This window comes from Salvelinus fontinalis, chromosome 38 (assembly GCF_029448725.1).
Source record: "Salvelinus fontinalis isolate EN_2023a chromosome 38, ASM2944872v1, whole genome shotgun sequence".
In the NCBI taxonomy this organism is placed as follows: Eukaryota; Metazoa; Chordata; class Actinopteri; order Salmoniformes; family Salmonidae; genus Salvelinus; species Salvelinus fontinalis.
The window spans coordinates 27,532,876-27,556,637 of NC_074702.1; the positions used below are offsets into that span (position 1 = coordinate 27,532,876).

General features: G+C 43.7%; 1 protein-coding gene across 2 annotated transcripts in view; it reads left to right on the forward strand.

Annotated features, from left to right (window-relative positions):
• The window catches only part of fhl3a (four and a half LIM domains 3a), a 48,564-nt gene extending 34,836 nt beyond the window's left edge, over positions 1 to 13,728 (forward strand). The window contains exons 1-6 of one of the 2 annotated variants that reach the window (XM_055904016.1): positions 1,295 to 1,933; positions 5,775 to 5,959; positions 7,237 to 7,411; positions 12,384 to 12,553; positions 12,780 to 12,966; positions 13,313 to 13,728. In XM_055904016.1, the coding sequence (XP_055759991.1) occupies positions 5,777 to 5,959; positions 7,237 to 7,411; positions 12,384 to 12,553; positions 12,780 to 12,966; positions 13,313 to 13,470 (873 nt within the window). In that variant the 5' untranslated portion in view covers positions 1,295 to 1,933; positions 5,775 to 5,776 and the 3' untranslated portion in view covers positions 13,471 to 13,728. Of the gene's footprint in view, positions 1 to 1,294; positions 1,934 to 5,774; positions 5,960 to 7,236; positions 7,412 to 12,383; positions 12,554 to 12,779; positions 12,967 to 13,312 lie in introns of those variants that run through there. The other variant, XM_055904015.1, reaches the window with a different exon arrangement.
• Positions 13,729 to 23,762: the final 10,034 nt, after the last annotated feature.

A 23,762-nucleotide genomic window follows, 5' to 3' on the forward strand; every position in this document is an offset into this window, starting at 1 on the left:
CTGTTATAACAGCAAAGGGGGACCAACTCCATATTTAATGCTCATGATTTTAGAATGAGATGTTTGAGGAGCAGGTGTCCACATACTTTTGGTAATGTAGTGTATATACATTGATGTTTTTATATACACCAATGGTTAGTTCAATGTGTAAACTATATTCCTTTGGGCTGCAATAGGAAGCCATCTTTGTTCACCCCTCTACTCCTCCATGTCTTTGAGATGTTGTGATGTAGGAGAATTATTGGATAGACTCAGACGAACTGAGGAGTGGCCATAGACTGTACGGAAGTAGTCCGTGCGCATCAGACTTGCCTGACCTACTGCAGAGCGCTGAGTGGTTAGAGAGGTAATATCCCTAAGGAGACCGTTGGTTAGCTCATGTCTAACGCGCAACCACTCCCCATGTTCTGGTAGTCTATCCTTTTTCTTTTCTCACACTTTAAGATGTCCATTTAAGGCCATTCATGTCCTTCGTATATGTCCTTGAAAAGGAACAACAACAACCCGTCTCATTCCCAGTCAGTAAAATAGAAGAGGCATTTTGAAACCGGGAGCACACATTCTTGTCGAAGTTAAAACAGTTGTAGTAGGTAATAATAGCAAGGTTTTGTTGACCTTGTTTGAGTCTCCTTTCCACACTTTTGGAAAGGAGACTCAAAGATACAGCAGCATCGATTGTGGTTGACGTATGTGTGTGAGGACTGTCTCGTGGGTGTGTGCCTGTCCGTGTGTGTATATGTTTGTGCTTAATCATAGAGTACACACAGACAAGCAAGAGCTTGAACTCTACACAGACCACCTGTTGGGCAAAGTACACAGGGCGACGTCGCTGACTAGTACGTCAAGGGCTCTCCTTGCCATGTTTACACCGGCTCAGCTCCAGCAGCCCAACGCTTACTCACCGACACTCTGATCCCCTCCGACAGACTAATTCTCAACACATGATTATAGATGAAATGTCGAGAAATGGCACAAGTAGAGTAGATATATAGTCACATTTTTCAGCTCCTGAGACATAGATGTTTTCCCCATAAGATTCACACATGTTAGTGGTGTGCACTCCGGCTATACGTAGGCCTGTAATGCACTTGGTTTATTTGGTTGTCTCGTAAATATCACCCTTATATCCACACTTTGTAATCCTTTTAGAATAACTTTCTCTGCTCATGCTCCCCATAACATTTTCTTTTACAACAACTTGTCTCATCAATGGTATGCCAGTGTTTTTATAATTGTGAAACATTAGATGGTTATGTCATCATTTGCTTGTGTAGCATACTTTGTGGAACTCGCTACAGTCTCCTCGACAGCCGGGGACCGTCTCTCTCTCATCTGTTGATGTAGCACACTGTCTACTGCTTTGTCTGGCAACTCTGACCGTAGCCAAACAGACGTTTTACAAGCGGATACTCTCATTGGGCGTTGGGACAGGGGAAGAGTGCTAGGGACTGTTCCCAGCGCGAAGTGCAACGGCCGGTTGGTTTTGGAGTGAACCGAAGCGCGAGCAAAGTTTGGGCAGGGGATTAGCGGGCTGTCAGTGAAACCGGACCGAGGACTTGGGTTGGTGTGAGGGAACCCTAACTAACCCATCTCTGGCGCACATCCTGAGTCAGAGCCTGATCAAACGGCATATAGTGCTGACTGAGGTGGCAGCAATGAGTGAACAACTTGCATAGACGCATAGAGATAAAACAATAGAGGCAGATTGCTTTATCTCTATGCATAGAGAGAACCCTAGCAATGAAATGTGATTCTATCTCTACGCATTAACCTCTCTATGTTGGGTCTTCAATCAGCCCACCAATTCGTCTATCGGGGGGGTTGTGATGACTAGACTAGACCGACCTTGACGTTCTCTAGCTATCTCACCGGAGGTTCTGGCTGAGAATGAGAGACTTCAACTCCAAACAACGGCCTTGAAAGAGTTAAGAAAGTCAGAGGAAAATGCAGTTGTGAGAAGCCACTCCATTTTACCTACAGTATATAGCATTTGCAGCATCTGGATGTGTTTCCATTGAGCTAAATGTCTTTCAGGCAGTTGCAAAAGGGATTGTATGTAATATACCAGAATGTATTACTAGTGGAGTATAAGTAACCTTACTGTAAGATATGATAGCATAAGCATAATTGTTGTCCTTGCTGGGGGACGTAGTGTTTTCCTAGAAGTCTCTGTCAGGGGACTCTGTCACTACTCTAGTGTTTGGGAATGTTATGAGCAGAAAGTGTTTTTTCTTAGTCACTGCGCCCCAAGCACAGAGAATATGGACTCCTTCCGGGAATCCGGGATACACTGTGAGAAATAGTCTAGATTGTAGTTCACTGAGTACCACTTCCACCCCCTACAACCTTCCACCCCCCTCCCCGTCTGCGTAAACAGCAGCCCCCTCACCATCTTTTTAGGGGGTGGTGGTGATTGAAAGGGGGGGTTGTCTTGCTTTGGTTTCTGGATTCAATCACTTGTGGAGCCCCAGGGTCATACACTGACGTCATGCTCTCTCGCTGTGAGAGCCGGGTCCTGTGGCATCCGGAGTTCATTTACCCGTCAGGGCAGTCCGCTCGCCCCTCACGGATTGTTACTCTTGCGTTTCAATACTACAAGACGTAAAGTCAAAACAACCCGTTCTGTCCTAACATAATATGTATTTATGTATCGGGCTATGGAATATCGACAAGTGTAAAGTTCCCATCCGTAGTTTGGAGCCACTGGCTGCTACCTAATCTTAACTGATTGCTGGCAGGCGGGTTATTGTAGCTCAAGCCCTCGTCTCCCCAGGGGCCATAAATAGACTTGTGGCTTGGATGTTGGGCCAAAGCTGCCTGGATGGGCCATGCAAGGGGGAAACAAGTGGGCTCCAGAATGCCCTGGATGATCCATTCCAGGTACCGAAAGCTTGTATCCTTGGTTGTTTAGACATCTCCGACGCAGTATTGGTCCAGCCTTCACAGAACTAGTGCTTACATCAAACATAAGTGCTTTCTGGCCATACTTTGAATGACTTGTTTGCAAGCTACTGATACAAATGAACAGGGAAAGGGCAATTAACAGATCCTCCATTTATTTTAGATGAAGGATGATGTCAGAATACAGGCTAACCTATACTTTCAGTACCATATGAGTATGCACATGCCTGGTCTCGTTCGCCTGTTTGGAAAGCAAGGCTAGCGCATACCTGGTGCGGCAGATTATGTTTTGGTTTGATGGTGCAGACGACATCTTAGACTTGTGTCATAAGTCATTGGCATGAAGCTAGCTAACATTTTACTTTGGCACGCTGAAGAAAGTATTGAACCGTGGGGTTGCAAGATCAAATTCCATCCAATCAACCGTGTTCGGTTTATCCAAGGTGGTTGTCAGTGATGCGAGCCCCAAGTTTTTAATGACTATGAAGTGAATAATGGTTGAGTCTCTCAGGTCCTCGGGGGAAAGGTATCAGTTGCCTCATTAGTTGTAGAGATGTGGTTGGCTTGTGATGTGAACCAGAGACAGCAGGACTCCCCAACAGTAACGCTCCCTAATTTATGGTTCTGTTTATTGAAGGGGGAGGAGAGGGGGTTGAAAGTGCCTCTCCAAAATGGGTAAAGGGGTGTCATTTCAGAGAGAACACATCAGTGGGTTATTTATGAACATTAGGAGCAGGTGAATACATTTTTTGTCTCGACTCCATCACCCGACTCGTTTAACAGCCTTTGTCTCAGGGCAATTCCACATCAACAGACTGTTGGTTATTTTAAAATGTATGTCAATCAAAAACCAATGATTGCAAAGAACAACAAATCTTGCAACTCTATGCACAAGGACTACTTTTAACAATTTCCACAAACACATTTACTTGAACAGTGGAATTGCCCCTTACCGAGAGCTGAAACGGTTTAGGTCTGATGTTGTCTTTGATCCAGTATCATGTGTTATGGTGATTGCAGTGTGTGTGGACAGGCAGCACTAGACCTCCTAAAGTCTTGATTCATTATTTTATCAGACATTATTATTATTTCTGGGCGGTTGTAAATGGATACCCGGCTGCTTGCTTTGCCAGAGTGCTGTATCACTTACCACAGGGTTTTCCTTCAGCGACGCTGTAGTGTTTTGGCAACCAGATACCATTGCCATAATGCGCAAACAATATTATTGTGCACTTTATTCTGTACTTCAGCTAAGATCTAGTATGCCATCAAACTGCTGTTCCTGTAAAAACTGAAAGTATAAATATAACATTACAGTATATGTTAGGGAATATACACTACATCACCAATAGTATGTGGATACCTGCTCGTCGAACATCTCATTCCAAAATTATGGGCATTAATATGGAGTTGTTCCCCATCGTTTGTTGCTATTAAGTTGGAAGCACAGAATCGTCTAGAATGTCATTGTATGCTGTAGCATTAAGATGTCCCTTCACTGGAACTAAGGGGCCTAGCCCGAACCATGAAAAATAGCCACAGACCATTATTCCTCCTCCACCAACCTTTTACAGTTGGCACTATGCATGGAGTCGGTAGCGTTCTCCTGGCATCCGCCAAACCAGATTTGTTCGTCGGACTGACAGATGGTGAAGCATGATTCATCACTCCAGAGAACGCGTTTCCACTGCGCCAATGGCGGCGAGCTTTACACCACTCCAGCCGACGCTTGGCATTGTGCATGGTGATTTTGGGCTTGTGTGCGGCTGCTCGGTCATGAAAACCCATTTCAAGCTCCCGACCAAAAAGTTATTGTAAGGACGTTGCTTCCAGAGATAGTTTGTAAGTCGGGAGTGAGTGCAACCGAGTGAAGCTACGAGCTTCCGAAGTCAGCCCCGCCTGCCACAAGGAGTCGCTAGGGCGCGATGAGCCAAGTAAAGTCCCCCCGGCCAAACCCTCCCCTAACCCGGACGACACTGGACCAATTGTGCGCCGCCCTATGGGACTCCCGGTCACGGATGGTTGTGACACAGCCTGGGATCGAACCCGGGTCTGTAGTGACTTTGACCGCTGCGCCACTCGGGAGGCCCAGTAAGGCCATTCCACTGCCAATGTTTGTCTATGGAGATTGCATGTCTGTATGCTCGATTGTATACACCTGTCAGCAACAGGTGTGGCTGAAATAGCTGTATCCACTCATTTGAAAGGGTGTCCACCCTTTTTTTGTGGGCAGGCAGGCCGGCCTATCCTGGATTTGTGTTTTCACAAGTGTCGACTGTGATGAGTTTGACATGAGGGTAGTCGGTCTTTACCGCTGTCTCGATTGGTGGTCCACACAGATCTCCATTTCTTCCCAACATAAATATATGCATCTACCGTTTCATTCCTTTAATCTCACAGACCGTAGATTCAGAGGGGTTGATAGTGTTACGGAGGAGTGCAAGCAAAGCCCAGAGTAATAACTCTGCAACTCCGTTGTCTGTCTCTGTGTGAGTGCATCTCGCTTTCATCACACAGCAAAAAAAAGTTAATAGCCATTTTGAACTACCTCATGAATGTTTCTCTCCCTGTCTCTCTCTGTCTCCTCTTTCTCTCTGTCTCTCTCTCTCCATTGAGTGTTAAAGTTTAGTTCAACTTCAGTTCGGTTAAAGGTGAACAGTAGAAAGTGAAACGAATGACAAACAGCCAGAAAAATGCTTGCAAATGACACCGTTAACATTAAGTTCACTGATGGGTACGGTCTCCCCTTTCTCCAACTCCCTCTCTCCACCCTGCATGTCCCCCTCTCCCTGCCTCCTTGCCGCTCGCCTTCCCTAGCACTAAGGGTTCATTTAAAGGCTCATGTTCATGCCGACCCTGCTTTTCTGTTGCAGGGATGGAACAAGTCACAATGAGTGACCGGTTTGACTGCGACAACTGCAAGGAGTCCCTGTACGGACGCAAGTACATCCAGGCAGACGGGGGAGAGGGGGACAACCCCTACTGCATCCCCTGTTACGACAGCCTGTTCGCCAACACCTGCGACGAGTGCAAGGAGCTAATCGGCCATGACGCCCGGGTAAGACTTTCATTTTGGCTCCACTAGTGGGTCATGTTCATTAGGGCATGCAATTCTAGTTGAGTCATTTCAACACTGCAAACTGTTGTTACATGGTAATGAGTGGTAGTTAGGGGTCGTATCTCGATAATTATGCATTCTGGATGCTAAATGAGGCAGTTGTCTTTCATGGTCTGAATGTGGCAGGGCAAGGTTTAGGCAAATTTAACATGCCATTACAGATGGTTTCCAACCAAGCTCAACTAGCCAGCCATGCCGTGTCAGACCATGAAATGTTGTGTGAGGAAAATGTCTCCTTGTTCCCCACAATGAATGCAGTTTTAATATTTCCTTAATGGAAAACACAAACACGTGAAGTTGATAATTTGCTACAGTAAGAAGAGGGAGTGGATGCGGTGGGATAAGCAATGAGGTTGCGTGCTTGGCTAGCATACACACACACACACACACACACACACACACACACACACACACAGGAGGCCAATGAGTTATCATCGACACCCTCAAAAGCAGCAAACGGATAGTAAAGCCTGTGTTTTGTCTTCGACCACACAAACTGTTGCTCTTCCCTGTCTGGAACTCTCTCTCTCTCTCACACACACACACACACACACACACACACACACACACACACACACACACACACACACACACACACACACACATTCTCTCTCTCTCTCACACACACACATACACTCACACATTCTCTCTCTCTCTCACACACACACCCACACACTCACACATACACTCACACATTCTCTCTCTCGCCCCTCTATCCTCCTTCCCGTCTCCTCTCTTACCTATCACCTCTCCCCTATTCCCTCTGTTCATAACCAGAAACCCCAGTGTTGGCTTGAGTTCTCCAGGTACTTGCAAGGTCAGGATGACCTTTTCATTACAGATCCGGAAACACTTTAAATTAGATGTATAATGCACTCTTTTCAGATAATTTACAATACTTGATCATTGAGGTCACAGTAGTTCACTGGTCATTTGAAACAGGTCACCAACAGGGTCACCAATGCAATTGTATTCAATGTACATGTGTAGCCAATAACATCCATTACATTGTGTGGCCTACATTACTGTACACTCCTTTCCAGGAAGTCCTAGGAATTTGTGTCTATAAATTGTCTTGGATGGAAGAATAGAATAGTCCTTTATTGTCAATCTTGCGACGGTAACCAGTGCAGTTTAGGAGTTAGGTGGCTTGCTCAATGGCACAACGGTTGTGGATGGTAGCTTTATGATCTCGACTGTTGCCCTTGTATCTCCAGGAGCTGTTCTACGAGGACCGGCACTACCACGAGCACTGTTTCCGTTGCTTCCGCTGTGACCGCTCGCTGGCGGACGAGCCCTTCACCAGCCAGGAGGAGGCGCTGCTGTGCAACGACTGCTACTGCAACGAGTTCTCCTCCAAGTGTGTGGCCTGTGACAAGACTGTCATGCCAGGTACTGGGGGGAGGCATGGAAACACTATGCATGTAACACTGGAGGCTGGTGGAAGGAGAAATTTCTCATTGTGGGTGTAATGGAATGGAACTTTTCCATTCATTCCTTTCCAGGCATTACAATGAGCCCGTCCTCCGATTTTTAAAGTGACACCAGCCTCCAGTGACATGAACACACTCACTCCTATATTTAACATAGGCTACACTACGCGACACAAGACTAATCATGATCTCCCCCATATCCTTGGAAATGTTGTCCTTGCGTCACCCAGGCATTGTTCATCATTTCTGCAGCTGGGTGTTTAAGATGGTCTGAAGATATAGGCTACTGAACATGAAAAGCACAGAGACTTTGTCGTAAAGCTTGAGATCTAGAGAAAAATCTTTGACAACAAAACATTTGCACCTAGCCAGAGAAAGAAAGAGCAAATGTCAGAGAGACAAAGAAGAGAGCGAGAGAATAAAGAGTTAGCGAGTCAGCGCGGCCGGGGCAGAATGTGACGGAGTAATTGCCAGTTTTCCTTACTTGCTGTCTCTGAGCCAAATCCCCGTGCCTTGGAGAGCGGCCAAGTGTCTGACGATAACGAGATAAGCCCGTAAACTTTTTCAGCACCGCTGTATCTATCAGCCAAAACGAAAAGTCGTAAAACAGCAAATGATTCCAGGAAGAGTGTGGTGGAGGTGGTCTTTTGTTGTTATTGTTGTGGTTACTTCTCTTTTAGTTTAGACAAAAATTCCAATTACTGTATTCAGTATGCATTGATGGTGTTGTATATCCGAGAACCCTCGTTCAGTAATGATGGCAAAGACAAATCTATCACGTTTCCAGAGCCTGGAAAATAATGACATGTTTTAGTGCCAACCAGGTTGGGTATAGTGTAATATTATTTGGTCCCACCTTATTTGGACGAATAATTTTTCTTTAATGAATCGGACGAGAGGGATTTACTCCAGACAGCCGAACAGGCCCTCATCCCCGTCATTCGCAGGAGAAAGAGACGGAGGTTTCGCAGAAGGAGATCGGGGTGCCTTGTGAGGATCCGGGCGACGGGTGGCTAATCTGCCTTTGCCATCGGTACTATTGGCCAACGTACAATCGCTGGATAATAAAGTGGCTGAACTAAAAGCACGTACATCCTACCAACGGGACATTAACGACTGTAATATGTTATGTTTCATCGAGTCGTGGCTGAATGGCGACATGAATAACATACAGCTGGGTGGGTTATACACTGTGTCGGCAGGGGCGACGGGGCGACAGTCTATGTATATTTGTAAAAATTGTCAGAATCCAGCCACCCTAGTCATAGACTGTTCTCTCTGTTACCGCACGGCAAGCGGTACCGGAGCTCCAAGTCCAGGTCCAAGAGGTTTCTAAACAGCTTCTATCCCCAAGCCATAAGACTCCTGAACATCTAGTCAAATGGCTACCCAGACTATTTGCATTGCCCCCCCCCCCCCCCCCCCCCCCCCCGCTGCTGCTACTCTGCATAAATAACAGTCACTTTAATAACTCTACCTACATGTACATACTGTTGAAGTTGGAAGTTTAGATACACTTAGGTTGGAGTCATTAACTCATATTTCAACCATTCCACACATTTCTTGTTAACAAACTATAGTTTTGGCAAGTCGGTTAAGACATCTACTTTGTGCATGACACAAGTAATTTTTCCAACAATTGTTTACAGACAGATTATTTCTCTCATAATTCACTGTATCACATTTCCAGTGGGTCAGAAGTTTACATACGCTAAGTTGACTGTGCCTTTAAACCGCTTGGAAAATTTCAGAAAATCATGTCATGGTTTTAGAAGCTTTTGATAGGCTAATGGACATCATTTGAGTCACTTGGAGGTGTACCTGTGGATGTATTTCAAGGCCTACCTTCAAACTCACTGCCTCTCTGCTTGACATCATGGGAAAATCAAAAGAAATCAGCTAAGACCTCAGAAAAAAGATTGTAGACCTCCACAAGTCTGGTTCATCCTTGGGAGACATTTATGAAGGTATGACGTTCATCTGTACAAACAATAGTACGCAAGTATAAACACCATGGGACCACGCAGCCATCATACCGCTCAGGAAGGAGACGCATTCTGTCTCCTAGAGATGAACGTACATTGATGCGAAAAGTGCAAATCAATCCTTGAACAACAGCAAAGGACCTTGTGAAGATGCTGGAGGAAACGGGTACAAAAGTATCTCTATCCACAGTAAAACGAGTCCTATATCGACATAATCTGAAAGGCCGCTCAGCAAGGAAGAAGCCACTGCTCCAAAACCGGGTCTTCCAAATGGACAATGACCCCAAGCATACTACTAAAGTTGTGGCAAAATGGCTTAAGGACAACAAAGTAAAGGTATTGGAGTGGCCATCACAAAGCCCTGACATCAATCCCATAGAAAATGTGTGGGCAGAACTGAAGGTGTGTGCGTGCAAGGAGGCCTACAAACCTGATTCACTTAGACCAACTCTGTCAGGAGGAATGGGCCAAAATTCACCCATCTTATTGTGGGAAGCTTGTGGAAGGCTACCCGAAACGTTTGACCCAAGTTAAACAATTTTTAAAGCAATGCTACCAAATTTTTACGAGGATTACATTTCAGGAATTGTGAAAAACTGAGTTTAAATTATTTGGCTAATGTGTATGTAAACTTCCAACTTCAACTGTATTACCTTGATTAACCGGTGCCCTCGCACATTGGCTCTGTATCGGTACCCCCTGTATATAGCCTTGCGATTGTTATTTTACTCTTTAATTATTTGTTACTTTTATTTCTTAGGTATTTTTCTTATCTGCATTGTTGGTTAAGGTCTTGTAAGTCAGCATTAAGTCAGCACAAGTACACCTGTTGTATTCGGCGCATGTGACATACAATTTGATTTGGATAGTCCAATACCAGTCAAAAGTACCAGTCAAAAGTTGGACACACCTACTCATTCAAGGGTTTTTCTTTATTTGTACTATTTTCTACATTGTAGAATAATAGTGAAGACATCAAAACTATGAAATAACACATGGAATCATGTAGTAACCAAAAAAGTGCTCAAATAAGCAAAGAGAAATGACAGTCCATCATTACGTTAAGACATGAAGGTCAGTCAATCTGTAAAATTTTAAGAACTTTCTTCAAATGCAGTTACAAAAACCATCAAGCGCTATGATGAAACTGGCTCTGAGGACCGCCACAGGAAAGGAAGACCCAGAGTTACCTCTGCTGCAGAGGAAAGGTTCATCAGAGTTTCCAGCCTCAGAAATTGCAGCCCAAATAAATGCTTCAGAGTTCAAGTAACAGACACAACTCAACATCAACTGTTCAGAGGCCTGTGAATCAGGCCTTCATGGTCAAATTGCTGCAAAGAAGCCACTACACTACTAAAGGATACCAATAAGAAAAAGAGACCTGCTTGAGAAATGGACATTAGACTGGTGGAAATCTGTCCTTTGGTCTCATAAATCCAAATTTGAGATTTTTGGTTCTAACCGCCGTGTCTTTTGTGAGACGCAGAGTAGATGTACAGATGATCTCCGGATGTGTGGTTCCCACCATGGGGGAGGAGGTGTGATGGTGCTTTGCTGGTGACACTGTCAGTGATTTTAATTAGAATTCAAGGCAAACTTAACCAGCATGACTACCACAGCATTCTGCAGTGATACGCCATCCCATCTGGTTTGCGCTTAGTGGGACTATCATTTGTTTTTCCACAGGACAATGACCCAACACACCTCCAGGCTGTGTAAGGGCTATTTGACCAAGATGGAGTGCTGCATCAGATGACCTGGCCTCCGACCTGGCCTCCACAATCACCCGACTTCAACCCAATTGAGATGGTTTGGGATCAGTTGGACCGCAAAGTGAAGGAAAAGCAGCCAACAAGTGCTCAGCATATGTGGGAACTCCTTCAAGACTGTTGGAAAAGTGTTCCATATATTTTGATTTGGTTAACACTTTTTTGGTTACTACATGATTCCATATGTGTTATTTCATAGTTTTGATGTCTTCACTATTATTCTACAGTGTCGAAAATAGTCAAAATAAAGAAAAACCCTTGAATGAGCAGGTGTGTCCAAACTTTTGACTGGTACTGTAGATCTACAGATGGTCATACTATCAACAAAGTATCTTTAGCATCTAGGGTTAGAATAATGGTTAGGCTAAAGGTTAGTGTTAGTGGATAGTTTGTTGAAATGTTGACAGTTATTGAACATCTACTGAACATCTACAAACCATTTACTGTACTTAGAAGTTGGGAATATCCAAATAAAGTGTTACCTATTATTCTGATGTTGTGCGGTCACCAGTGGTTTCTTGTCTAGGGTGGAGTTTTGCCCTATTGGCTTCACTTGGTAAAGCTCAGGTGTCATTTTCCTTAGAACTCCAAACCAAACTTAAATCACCTCAAGAAAACCCCCTAAGCCATTTGAATGGAATCCTGGAATCCTCAGAAGCACTAGGTCACTTAGATGGATCTGATAGAACAAGACCTGGGTTCAAATACTATTTGAAATCTTTCAAATACTTTAAGCATTTGCTTTAGCCTGCCTGGAGTACCAGGTGGGCGGGGTTTGCACATTTCTGACTTTTCTATTGGTTCCATTGCAACAGGCAAATTCAATCAAGCACAGCTTTAAGTATTTGACATTGTTTCAAAAAGTATTTGAACCCAGGTCTGGATTAAGCTACAGTAATGTCGGTAGCCAGGGATATTCAGCCAGGCGGGGAAGTGTTGTGCACTCTTGACAGGGCTTTTTCTTTTTGTTCTCACTCAATTTTCCCTTCAACAGAATATTTCTTCAACAGTGGGACATTCTGTTGCTATTATCGCTGTCAACTGCCATGCATCTTCTGACTTGGACCTTCTCTTTGATTTTTGTAATGCTTTTTACTTCAATATTGTCCTGTTGATAAATATCTCCTTCTTTCTCACTTCATTTTTCTCTCCTATCTCTCTATCTCTACACTCCCAGGCACGAGGAAGTTGGAGTATGGTGGCTCCACATGGCACGAGGGCTGTTTCATCTGCCACAGCTGTGAGCAGCCCATCGGCTCCAAGTCCTTCATCCCAGACAAGGATGAACACTACTGCGTGTCCTGCTATGAGGATAAGTTCGCCCCGCGCTGCACCCGCTGCAAAAAGGTCTGTGTGGAAATTTTCCCTAAATTCCCTTTTTTTTATTCGGCAGAATTATGTCCTTGCTTATTCCTTATTTCCTGATTCTGGGAACCAAAGGGGATAAGGAGTTGTGTGGAAAAAGCCTTAACAGAGGGTATCCATTCGGTATTTTTGAGTGTATTCTATTATATCATTTTGACTTGTGGTCTTTGACTAACTATGATGACCTTTGACCCTCTCTTCCCTCCAGGCCCTGGCTAAAGGGGGCGTGACGTATCGGGATGAGCCGTGGCACAAGGAGTGCTTTGTGTGTGCGGGCTGCAAGGTGCAGCTGGCAGGGCAGCACTTCACCTCGCGCGAAGACAACCCCTACTGCCTCAAGTGCTTCGGCAGCCTATACTCCAAGAAGTGTGAGGCCTGCAGCAAGCCTATCACAGGTAGGGTCAAAGGTCATAGACAGCTATTATGACCCAGGAGCAGGGGACAGTTGAGAAAGGCTGCTACAGACATGTATTTTTTTCTGAGGATGCAGATTTACTGAGTAACTGTTGGCCATGTTCCAGGCTGCCTCTACATAGCAGTCACGCACCAAATCTCAAAAAGGATGGATAACATGGCATTCAATCATTGGTTATTTTTACTCGTGGCTACTGCATTGCAGATCATCTGGAACGCGGCCATTGATTACACATGTTTATGTATGGGAGGAGACCTCAGTGGCTACTTGCTGTTTGTTAAATAACTATTTAAATGTCTAAAATAACACCTTCCTGTCTTGTCTAGGTTTCGGCGGAGGGAAGTACATCTCGTTTGAGGAGCGCCAGTGGCACCAGCCCTGCTTCACCTGCACAGAGTGCTCCGTCTCTCTGGTGGGGGCGGGCTTCTTCCCCAATGGAGACCAGATCCTGTGTCGCGACTGCAACACCAACAGCAATCTATAGACCACACACACACACACACACACACACACCGTATCGGCCCTCTCCTCACACACGCCCGCCTAGGTCAACCCCAGGGCCCCCCTTATCACTGCCAAGGTTGTTAACACAGACCCACAGACTGCCTCTCAGGTCATACACACACACACACACACACACCTTGCTCACTAGACCACAGCTCAATCCCTCATCCTCCCCCAGTGCTTTCTGCCGCTTGCTGTCAAATACCAGAGCTAAGCATCAGGCTACTGAAGCACAGAGAAAAATGGCATGGATCTGAATTCACTGAAGAATTTAATTCCACTATCGCTACTTCAATGTTCTGTATTAGAGGCTATAGCATTTTAATATGTGAGGATAACATTGACCAACATGCAAATTGTCCATCGAACACTGTTCGAAATCCTACTATTTTGATGTAGCTGCTATCTAGACAAGAGAGGGGAGATCCACTCCAAGGCTTTCCTTCTCCACAGTAAGTCGTGACTATGTGAAAAAAGGGTTATGTGCCTTTAAAAAAAAAAAGCCTTACTTTATATAGTATGTATTATCAAACCAAAGAAAATGAAAAATGCTTCCAGCTATGCAAACTTGCTAGATTTTTGTATGAACGCATCACCGCTAATCTATGAAAGCGACACTTTGTAAAGCAGCTACAGAACACTGATATTTACGACACTGTAAATATGTTATGCGAGTAAAGTATGTTTGAGTGATTCAATGCTGATAATTGCAGTTTTGTGCACATGACTTTTCTCCTATGTCAATTAGGTTTCAAAGCAGTATTTGCTGTCTTGCTTTACTTGTTACTTACCCTCTAGCCATATCATGATTATTTGAAGAAAATAATATGTTGCAGTTGTCAAACACTGCTCCAGAAAGTTAATGTATTTATAGTATACTAAAGAATAGGTCCAAGAGATGGGGGAAAAAAAGATAGATATTGAGAGAACGTGAAAAGAAAGATGGTTTGGTGGTGCTGGAGAAAACCAGTGAAGTCAGTTAAGACATAAGCGAAATGCTGTCATGTATTTGCACTATGGCTAAAATATTCCCCTCGCTCCCATAATCTGTGAACATACAAACGCAACTCGAGCATTTATATATGGCGCAACACCTAAACCACTCGGCCTTTTTAACAACGATTGTTACTTTTTTATAAGGTTGACACTTATCTATGATATTGTTCATCAAGCATATTTCCTTTTTTCGCTTTTTGTATTTAATCTTTCTGTTACTATCGCTGTTGTTTGATAATGAATGGGCTAGTCCCAAAGAAGCTGAGCTGCATTTCATCAACTAAGTGGTATGCATGTCTTTGTCATTACCAGACATGGGTTCAAATACTATTTGAAATAATTTCAAATACTTTAGCTGGGCTTCATTGAGCTTGCCTGGCGCAATGGAACCAATAGAATAGTGGCAAAACTGCAAACCCCACCCATTTGCACTTCAGGCAGTCTAAGGCAAATGCTAAAATAGTATTTGAACCCAAATCTGGACATTACTTGTTTGCCTAAAAATGTATATTGATTGTTGCTGTTGATTGTTTTAATATTATTTAGATTGTCACTTATAGAAAAATTTCATTATTTTGAGCTTTGATGCTGGCAAGTCAGAGTTGGCAAATGTGCTTTTTATGATTCTAAAAAAGATGGAGAAACACACCATCTGTGTGATGGAAGAGTTGATTCAAATCAGTTGAAAATGTATACTGTTAATTTGTATGACCTGTTTATAAAATGTTATAAAAAAAATCTTAATCGAAACTTTCTTTTTTTTTTTTTTAAACATGTTTAATCAAAAACCAGATGTTTAAAACTTAGTTATAGTGAAACACCTTAATTCTGGTCTTAATTTTGACAGTTCGTTGCAAAAGTTATATTTTGGTCTTTTAGTAGTAAATCTAGCTTTTTGCTCTTAGCGGTTCAACTCTACCATCTCAAGACAGGTATTCGGTATGAAATACACTCCCTTCTATATGAGCTGGTTGTACCACCACAAAGCTTAATATAAAAGCAGGTGACAGCAATGGTCTTGGTAAGTGGAGTGTGCCAAATATATTGCATGATGCCTCCCTGACTAGACTACTGACGTTACACAAAATTCAAAAGGATGTAAGGCACATTTCCGCATATGACCAAATTGAACGTTTTTGCTTACTGTTTCATACACGTATGTGCTTTTACGAATAAATAAAAAAACATGTAGGCTAAGAGGATTGTTTATATTTGTAGCTACATCCATCATAAGAAATAGATGACAATGGTGGTCATGTCAACTAGTTATATTTCTTCCCAAACCGCTATAACTGATTGGCGGCGCAGTCCGAATTAACAGTTGGCTCATAGTTCAATGATTGTGAGTTCTAATTCCAGATGGGCCTGTATTTACAATATTCAACCCGTGCCAACACAATTCTAATTCTCAAAAGTGAAAGGATACCTGTGAGATGGGTAGTAGTTGTAGGTTTTTATAAAGTACCCAAGACCAATTTGTGAGTTAATTTGACAATTGGAAAAAGAGATACTGTGTAAATACTGCAATGCAGGTTGGATTGAATTGAGCCCATCTTCAAGGTGATGATTGCACTTTCTTTCCAGCACAATACTACAATAAATGTGAGTCCACATTTCAAAGATTTTTCTGTTTGCCCAATGGGGGATATGAACTTACTCTGCAAGTGGCAATAGATGTCAGGAACTCGGCACCTTAACATGTAAGCTAACTGTCCAAAGCCATATCTACTTCCGATACACATTGTTTTATTTATCAGAACGTGCCAGTGGACTTCTGGTAAGTATGCTTTAGCGAAAAAGTGTTGGAATTAGGTACAACTACATTTACCCACCTCCAAAAATGAATATTTATGTGCAATTCCCGCCACTCAACTTCTCACCTGAATGTATTTTTTGTCTTTATTTGAAGGGGTTGGGCAAAGGCTGAAATTGGGATTGAGAGTTACCCTAATGTGTGGGTTGATGTTGTGCTAGTGATCTTATACTGTATACACTAAGTCATCCAGTTCGGCACTTGTTTGTGCAACTAGCTTTAGACAGTCAATGTATGTAATTCAAATTATATTTTGCTGGCAGTATAGTATATGTCCGGATTCCTACTTCTTTGTTGGCTGAGGTTCAGTGTAACCCAACCACTGGAAGCCTCTAAGCCTGATTCAGTGTATAACACAAGGGTGTAGGAACTACACATCTTTGCTATGACAGTGTGTGTGTATCTATGTGTGTTTATGCTGAGTAGGCCATTTCATCGCCTTGATAAAGCACACAGGCCAATAACAAACAGACCGCCAGATACTCTCTCCTGTGGGCATTGGTTCAATGTCTTTCTCCCTCCTCCCGCCTTTCAGATTTTTTCACCAAAAAAGGAAATGGAAAACTTTGCTCATGGGAGGGGAAGAGGACTGGAGGGAGCGAGAGAAAGAGGGAGGACGAGCACATCTGGAGCTGCTCCATGGTAACTTTCACTCGGGGCCAGTTGCACACACATGGCCCCTCAGATTTATGGGAAGATGACTCGGGTAGTGAGGTGAGGGCTGATCAGAGGGGTCAGAGCAAGCCCATATGACTGAGCCATCTCACAAACAGACATGAGATGAAGTTGTTTATATAGAAGCTGACCTTAAACATGGTATAGGCTACACAAGACTCTGGGGCTCTAAGAAGTTAGACTATATTTGTATTGACTGAAAGTGGTTGGGATGGAATTTAAAAAAATACACAATCTAGCAGGGAATAAAGAAAGATTCAGAGTAGTGTGGTATTTGTATATTGTATACCTTGTTCTATAGTGATTGGTCAGCCAACAGCAGTGACTGAAAAGTGGTCCTCAACTAGACAAATAGCGCTGAGAGGGAGGTCTTATACACTAGACCCACTTCAATTTGCACACCGCCACAATAAATCCACAGACAATGCAATTGCACTGCACACTGCCCTATCCTATCTGCACAAGAGGAATACCTATGTAAAAACGCTGTTCATTGACTATAGCTCAGCCTTCAACACCATAGAACCCTCCAAGTTCATTATTAAGCTCGAGACCCTGGGTCTGAACCCTGACCTGTGCAACTGGGTCCTGGACTTCCTGACCTGCCCACCACCTGCCCCCAGGTGGTGAAGGTAGGAAACAACACTTCCACTACGCTGATCCTCAACACATGGGCCCCACAAGGATGCGTGCTCAGCCCCCTCCTGTACTATCTGTTCACCCATGACTGCATGGCCATGCATGCCTCCAACTCAATCATCAAGTTTGCAGATGACACAACAGTAGTAGGCTTGATTACCAACAATGACGAGACAGCCTACAAGGAGGAGGTGAGGGCCCTGGCGGAGTGGTGTCAGGAAAATAACGTCAACAAAATGAAGGAGCTGATAGTGGACTTCAGGAGACAGCAGAGGGAGCACGCCCTTATCCACATCGACGGGACCGCAGTGGAGAAGTTCCTCGGCGTACACATCACTGACAATCTGAAATGGTCCACCCACACAGACAGTGTTGTGAAGAAGGCGCAACAGCGCCTCTTCAACCTCAGGAGGCTGAAGAAATTCAGCTTGTCCCCTTAGACCACAGGTGTCAAACTCATTCCACGGGGGGCCGAGTGTCTGCGGGTTTTCGCTCCTCCCTTGTACTTGATTGATGAATTAACATCACTAATTAGTTAGGAACTCCCCACACCTGGTTGTCTAGGGCTTTATTGAAAGGAAAAAACAAAAACCTGCAGACACTAGGCCCTCCGTGGAATGAGTTTGACACCCCTGCCTTAGACCCTCACAAACGTTTACAGATGCAGAGCATCCTGTCATCAAGGACAGCAATCACCCGAGCCACTGCCTGTTCACCCCGCTATCATCCAGAAGGCGAGGTCAGTACAGGTGCATCAAAGCTGGGCCCGAGAGACTTATAAACAGCTTCCGTCTTAAGACTGTTAAACAGCCATCACTAGCTGGCTACCACCCGGTTACCCAACCCTGCACCTTAGAGGCTGCTGCCCTATGTACATAGACATGGAATCACTGGTCACTTTAATAATGGAACACTAGTTTAACACTAATAATGTTTACATACTGTTTTATTCATTTCATATGTATATACTGTATTCTACTGTATTTTAGTCAATGCCCCTCCGATATTGCTTGTCCTAATATTTATATATTTCTTAATTCCATTCTTTTACTTTAGATTTGTGTGTGTTGTTGTGAATTGTTAGACACTACTGCACTGTTGGAGCTAGAATAACATCTGCTAAATATGTGTATGTGACCAATACACTTTGATTTGATATGTCGGCTCATTTGGAAATTCCCTTCACATTTCTATCGCGATATCTGTAATGCTTCAGCGGAACAGATTGAATAGAGCCCTTAGTGGCCCAAGACTACACACTGTCTGTTGAGTCTCACGCAGTGTCTCTCAAGCTAAAATATACCATCTCCAAAGTCCATGTCACAGGTGCTATAAGATAAACCATCAAATGTATCCCACACTGGGCCTCAAGTTGAAGTAGGGCTGAAAAACTGTAAAAGTGTCCGGATCCTAACTTGAGATAGTTGTGGACAATTTAAATTTCCGGGCAAATAAAATCCAAATAAATCCAAAACAGACAGTAAAATAGACTATTGCCATTTAGCAACCACCCAGATGCTTACAAACAACCTTGGCCTTCCTAATATTGTCTACAGATGTTTTTAGATGGTTCACAGTAGGACACAATGAAACAATTCAGGTTTAGCATCTGTATACTGTAAAGGCTAAGCTTCCCACCTGCGACTTGAAAATGCAATCCTCTGGCAAACAATCGCCATCTTTCTTTACCGCACCTATTACCAACATTAGATTATGTTCAATTAGGAAGGTTTTCTTGGAAATAGAATTGTGGAATTGAATCACAATGAATGTCTGGTATCTAGCCACAACTGGCAAATGAGAGAACATCACAGACTCTCTCAAGGTTTCTACCACAAACAGGAATTGGGAAGAGCACAAAAATGCATAATCTCCCGCTCTCTCTCTCTCTCCCTTCCATTGAATTTGTTTGCCATCCCTTTCTCAGTTCCAAGCCGAATCATCCTTGCCCAGCAAAAATGCCTGGGAAACAACTCAGGCCAGAAAGCTGGACAAACATCTAATAATGCAGTGAGTTGATGAGTTCATGTTGCATAGGCATGATAAACTATAGTATGGGCTTTCACTTGGCTCCATCGGGCACCTTTGGTTTAGTTTCTTAATAATGTCCATTAGAAAATGGCTTCACAAGTCAGTTCTCACACGCATCCACGCTACTCAGAAGTCCTTAGTTTCTGACAAAAGACGTTAGCTACAGTATCTGACTTAACATACACAGGTTGATTTCCACTGATGTGGGGAAAGGAATGACAGTTAAGAAAATAATATGATGCCTCTGACTCAATGTCCAGAATATTTCCCCCAAAATATTTTATTTTAACAAACTAGAGTTTTTTCTTCTTAAAACTCTAAGCTTTGGTGGGGGAACTAAGCTAACATATGGAATGTATTTAATATGGTCATACCATTAATAATTTAGCTATGAGTGTCAAGCGGAGCGGAACAGGTGAACCCAAGAGCAGACTCAGATGGGGAGACTGGGATGAGGTAACCAAGGTATTTATTGAAACACCTGGGGGGGGGGGGGGGGGGGTGGAGCAAGAGGTGTTGGGACAGGGTAAGCAGGTCCAGAGGGGAATCCAAGGGAACGTAGAGTGGGGAATCCAGGACAGAGTAGAAGGACTGTCAAGAAGTCGGACTGGAGACAGGGACCAGAGTCAGAGCGGGCAGAACTGTAGTGGAGAGGAAAACAGTGTCAGGCAAGGGAAAACAGGCACAACAGGAACAAATGGCTAGAAACATGGACTGACTGGACAGAGATTACGATCTGGCAGTGTGGAAGTGGTAGGACTGAGTATTTGTAGAGGTCTAGATTATGGAACAGGTTGCAGCTGGTGGGGATCTGCTCTGTCTCCGCCCACACAAACACAGAGGGAGAGGGAGAGAGCACTGGGGAGCACTACAAGGTTTTGAAGTGCTTGTCCTACTGTATATCTAGGAGATATAGTAAAGCTCAGGAAAAGTTTATTTATTTATTTGGTTTTTACACATTAACCCCTTTTTTGGGTAGGCACAAAATACCTTCATTGAAGGATTGAGACACATACAATGCAAAAACATACAATGCACCGGTGCGTCAATCGACTTTAGGGGGTTTACACAAAGGCAGTCTATTGCTCCACATCTCCAGCTAAGGCACCTCTGGTGCACATATGAGTTTCATCCCACTAATAATTATGCTCATCGCACTTCCAGCACGTGGCACAAAATCCTTTCCCGACAATAAAGGGCATAACAGGTTATTATAAAGTCCATAAAAGTAGGAGGGAGGCCTGATTTTACACTAGTTCCAGTGATCCTCAGGCCTTACAGGAAGTGGAGTCCATAAAGCCAGCTGTATAGGGTGATAACAGGCTCCATGTTGTTCCCACATGGCCGTTCCCATTCTCATTATCCTAGACCTACAGGATCAAGACTGCCGGTTACTAGACCAGTTAACAGAGGCAGAAAAACCAAATGACTGGTTGAATAGTGTAATAATCATTGTTTATTAATAGTTTATAAATATGCATATGTAAATACAAATACATAGTGAAACTTCATAGTATACTTGTAGTGTTTCAACCACTGAAATTGAATGAGTATTTGAGGAGATCCCCCCCCCCCCCCCTCAATTTGGATTTGTTGTAAGTTTAACACTTGGGTAACACAATTGTCGTTATTCAGTTAGGTTGATTTGATAAGCCGAAAACATTACCCTACTAAGAAACCTGTCGAAGAACAATAGTTCTGACTCTTAGACACGTTATCTCACTCTCATGATGAATCATCCATTGGACACATTTGAGATTCTGAGGGCAGTTTTCCAACAGCAAATTGAATGAAACAGCTTTTTCTTTTAAAGCTGCTGCATTGTTGAAACAGGTGGTTTCATGGAAGACTGATAAAAAAAATAGAAAGTAGGAACCAAAGCGTGTTATACTCAAGAGGAGGGAGGGGACATAATTAAAGTCACACAGGAATTACATTACACACAGATCACCATCTACACAGCAGCCAATCTTTGCATATGATTTTGGCTCATTTGAAGGGGGACATTTTCAGAGATGAAAATCACACCATTCGCACATAACACTGGAATTGGAGAATTAGTCTACTGGTAGACAGTCGCAAGTCAGACATGATCAAGGACGGATAAACCAGTCTTGTCAAGACATTTTGTTTATTTTGTCTGTTCCGAGAATTCACACATACAGACAGTAATTTCTTGTTTAGCTCTTAAAGATAACTTCCACCAATATTTCTTTCCCCAAGCAGACAGAAGCCTGATTGCTGTAATGCCATTAGCCTGTAGCCATTAGTCTTGTTAGCTACAAAACTGCTAAGCCAAAAACGTTGCTCTATTTAACAGACAGAAGACTGAGGTCATTGGCTGTTTGAGGCAGTACTAATGATCAAAGCACAGTGGTTAAGTGTTTGGCTTGTGCTGCCACTGTATTATTAGCTGTGACAACAAATGAACCTTTAAGGCCTACACATTGACACTGTGAACAAGACGCCATGTGGGGGAAGGAATGGGATCATGGCCATTAAAAAGTACAGCCAACTAAGTTCATTGAACAAGTTGCTAAAATCCAAAATGGAGGACAATCATAAACTACTGTCTTCTCATTGCTCATGGACCAGTTGGTCAATAGTGAAGTCTGTTGATGCCTACAGTATCCATGTGGTTGTCCTAATATGGACACCGTACCAGTGTCAATTTCTCCTGTGATACTCGATGACTGACGATGATGTAATCTGAAAACCTCAATCTGTCCAGCCACTCAAACAGCTGCCTTTTTCTCAGTAGTAACTCCTCACTTTGCCCTGTGTGAAGTCTGTGCAATGTCTAGACAAGCACACCTAAAGATTAGTAACTGAGATGGTGTTACTAAATGTGTCTGTAATGTGCCCTGAAACAAACCATAAAAATAGAGGCCATAAATTATGCCATGGCTGCTCCTGATGCTGGGCCTAGGGGAAGGGCCATGGAATGTGATGAGATGACACCATCACCATCTGATCTGACACACTTGTGTCCCCCGGCAGCACTGAGGCCACCTGCCATTCCTGACCCAGAAACAGACAGAGCTATGAGAACAAATGGGATGGGCCATTTCACCCAAGCATTTGAGTCAGCAAATGCTCACACAAGTTTGTAGTAAATGTCTATAGACATTGCAATGCCATGATGTCATCAACTACTTGTTTAGATACCAGTAAACAAGATAACATCAGTGTTATCAACTTTTGATTATGTTTTTATGTTTTTATTTAACTAGGCAAGCCAGTTAAGAACAAATTCTTATTTACAATGACAACCTACCAGGGAACAGTGGGTTAACTGCCTTGTTCAGGGGCAGAACAAGATATTTTTACCTTTTCAGCTCAGGGATTCGATCCAGCAACCTTTCGGGTTACTGGCCCAATGCTCTAACATTACATTTACATTTAAGTCATTTAGCAGACGCTCTTATCCAGAGCGACTTACAAATTGGTGCATTCACCTTATGATATCCAGTGGAACAACCACTTTACAATAGTGCATCTAACTCTTTTAAGGGGGGGGGGGGTTAGAAGGATTACTTTATCCTATCCTAGGTATTCCTTAAAGAGGTGGGGTTTCAGGTGTCTCCGGAAGGTGGTGATTGACTCCGCTGACCTGGCGTCGTGAGGGAGTTTGTTCCACCATTGGGGTGCCAGAGCAGCGAACAGTTTTGACTGGGCTGAGCGGGAACTGTACTTCCTCAGAGGTAGGGAGGCGAGCAGGCCAGAGGTGGATGAACGCAGTGCCCTTGTTTGGGTGTAGGGCCTGATCAGAGCCTGAAGGTACGGAGGTGCCGTTCCCCTCACAGCTCCGTAGGCAAGCACCATGGTCTTGTAGCGGATGCGAGCTTCAACTGGAAGCCAGTGGAGAGAGCGGAGGAGCGGGGTGACGTGAGAGAACTTGGGAAAGTTGAACACCAGACGGGCTGCGGCGTTCTAGATGAGTTGTAGGGGTTTAATGGCACAGGCAGGGAGCCCAGCCAACAGCGAGTTGCAGTAATCCAGACGGGAGATGACAAGTGCCTGGATTAGGACCTGCGCCGCTTCCTGCGTGAGGCAGGGTCGTACTCTGCGAATGTTGTAGAGCATGAACCTATAGGAACGGGTCACCGCCTTGATGT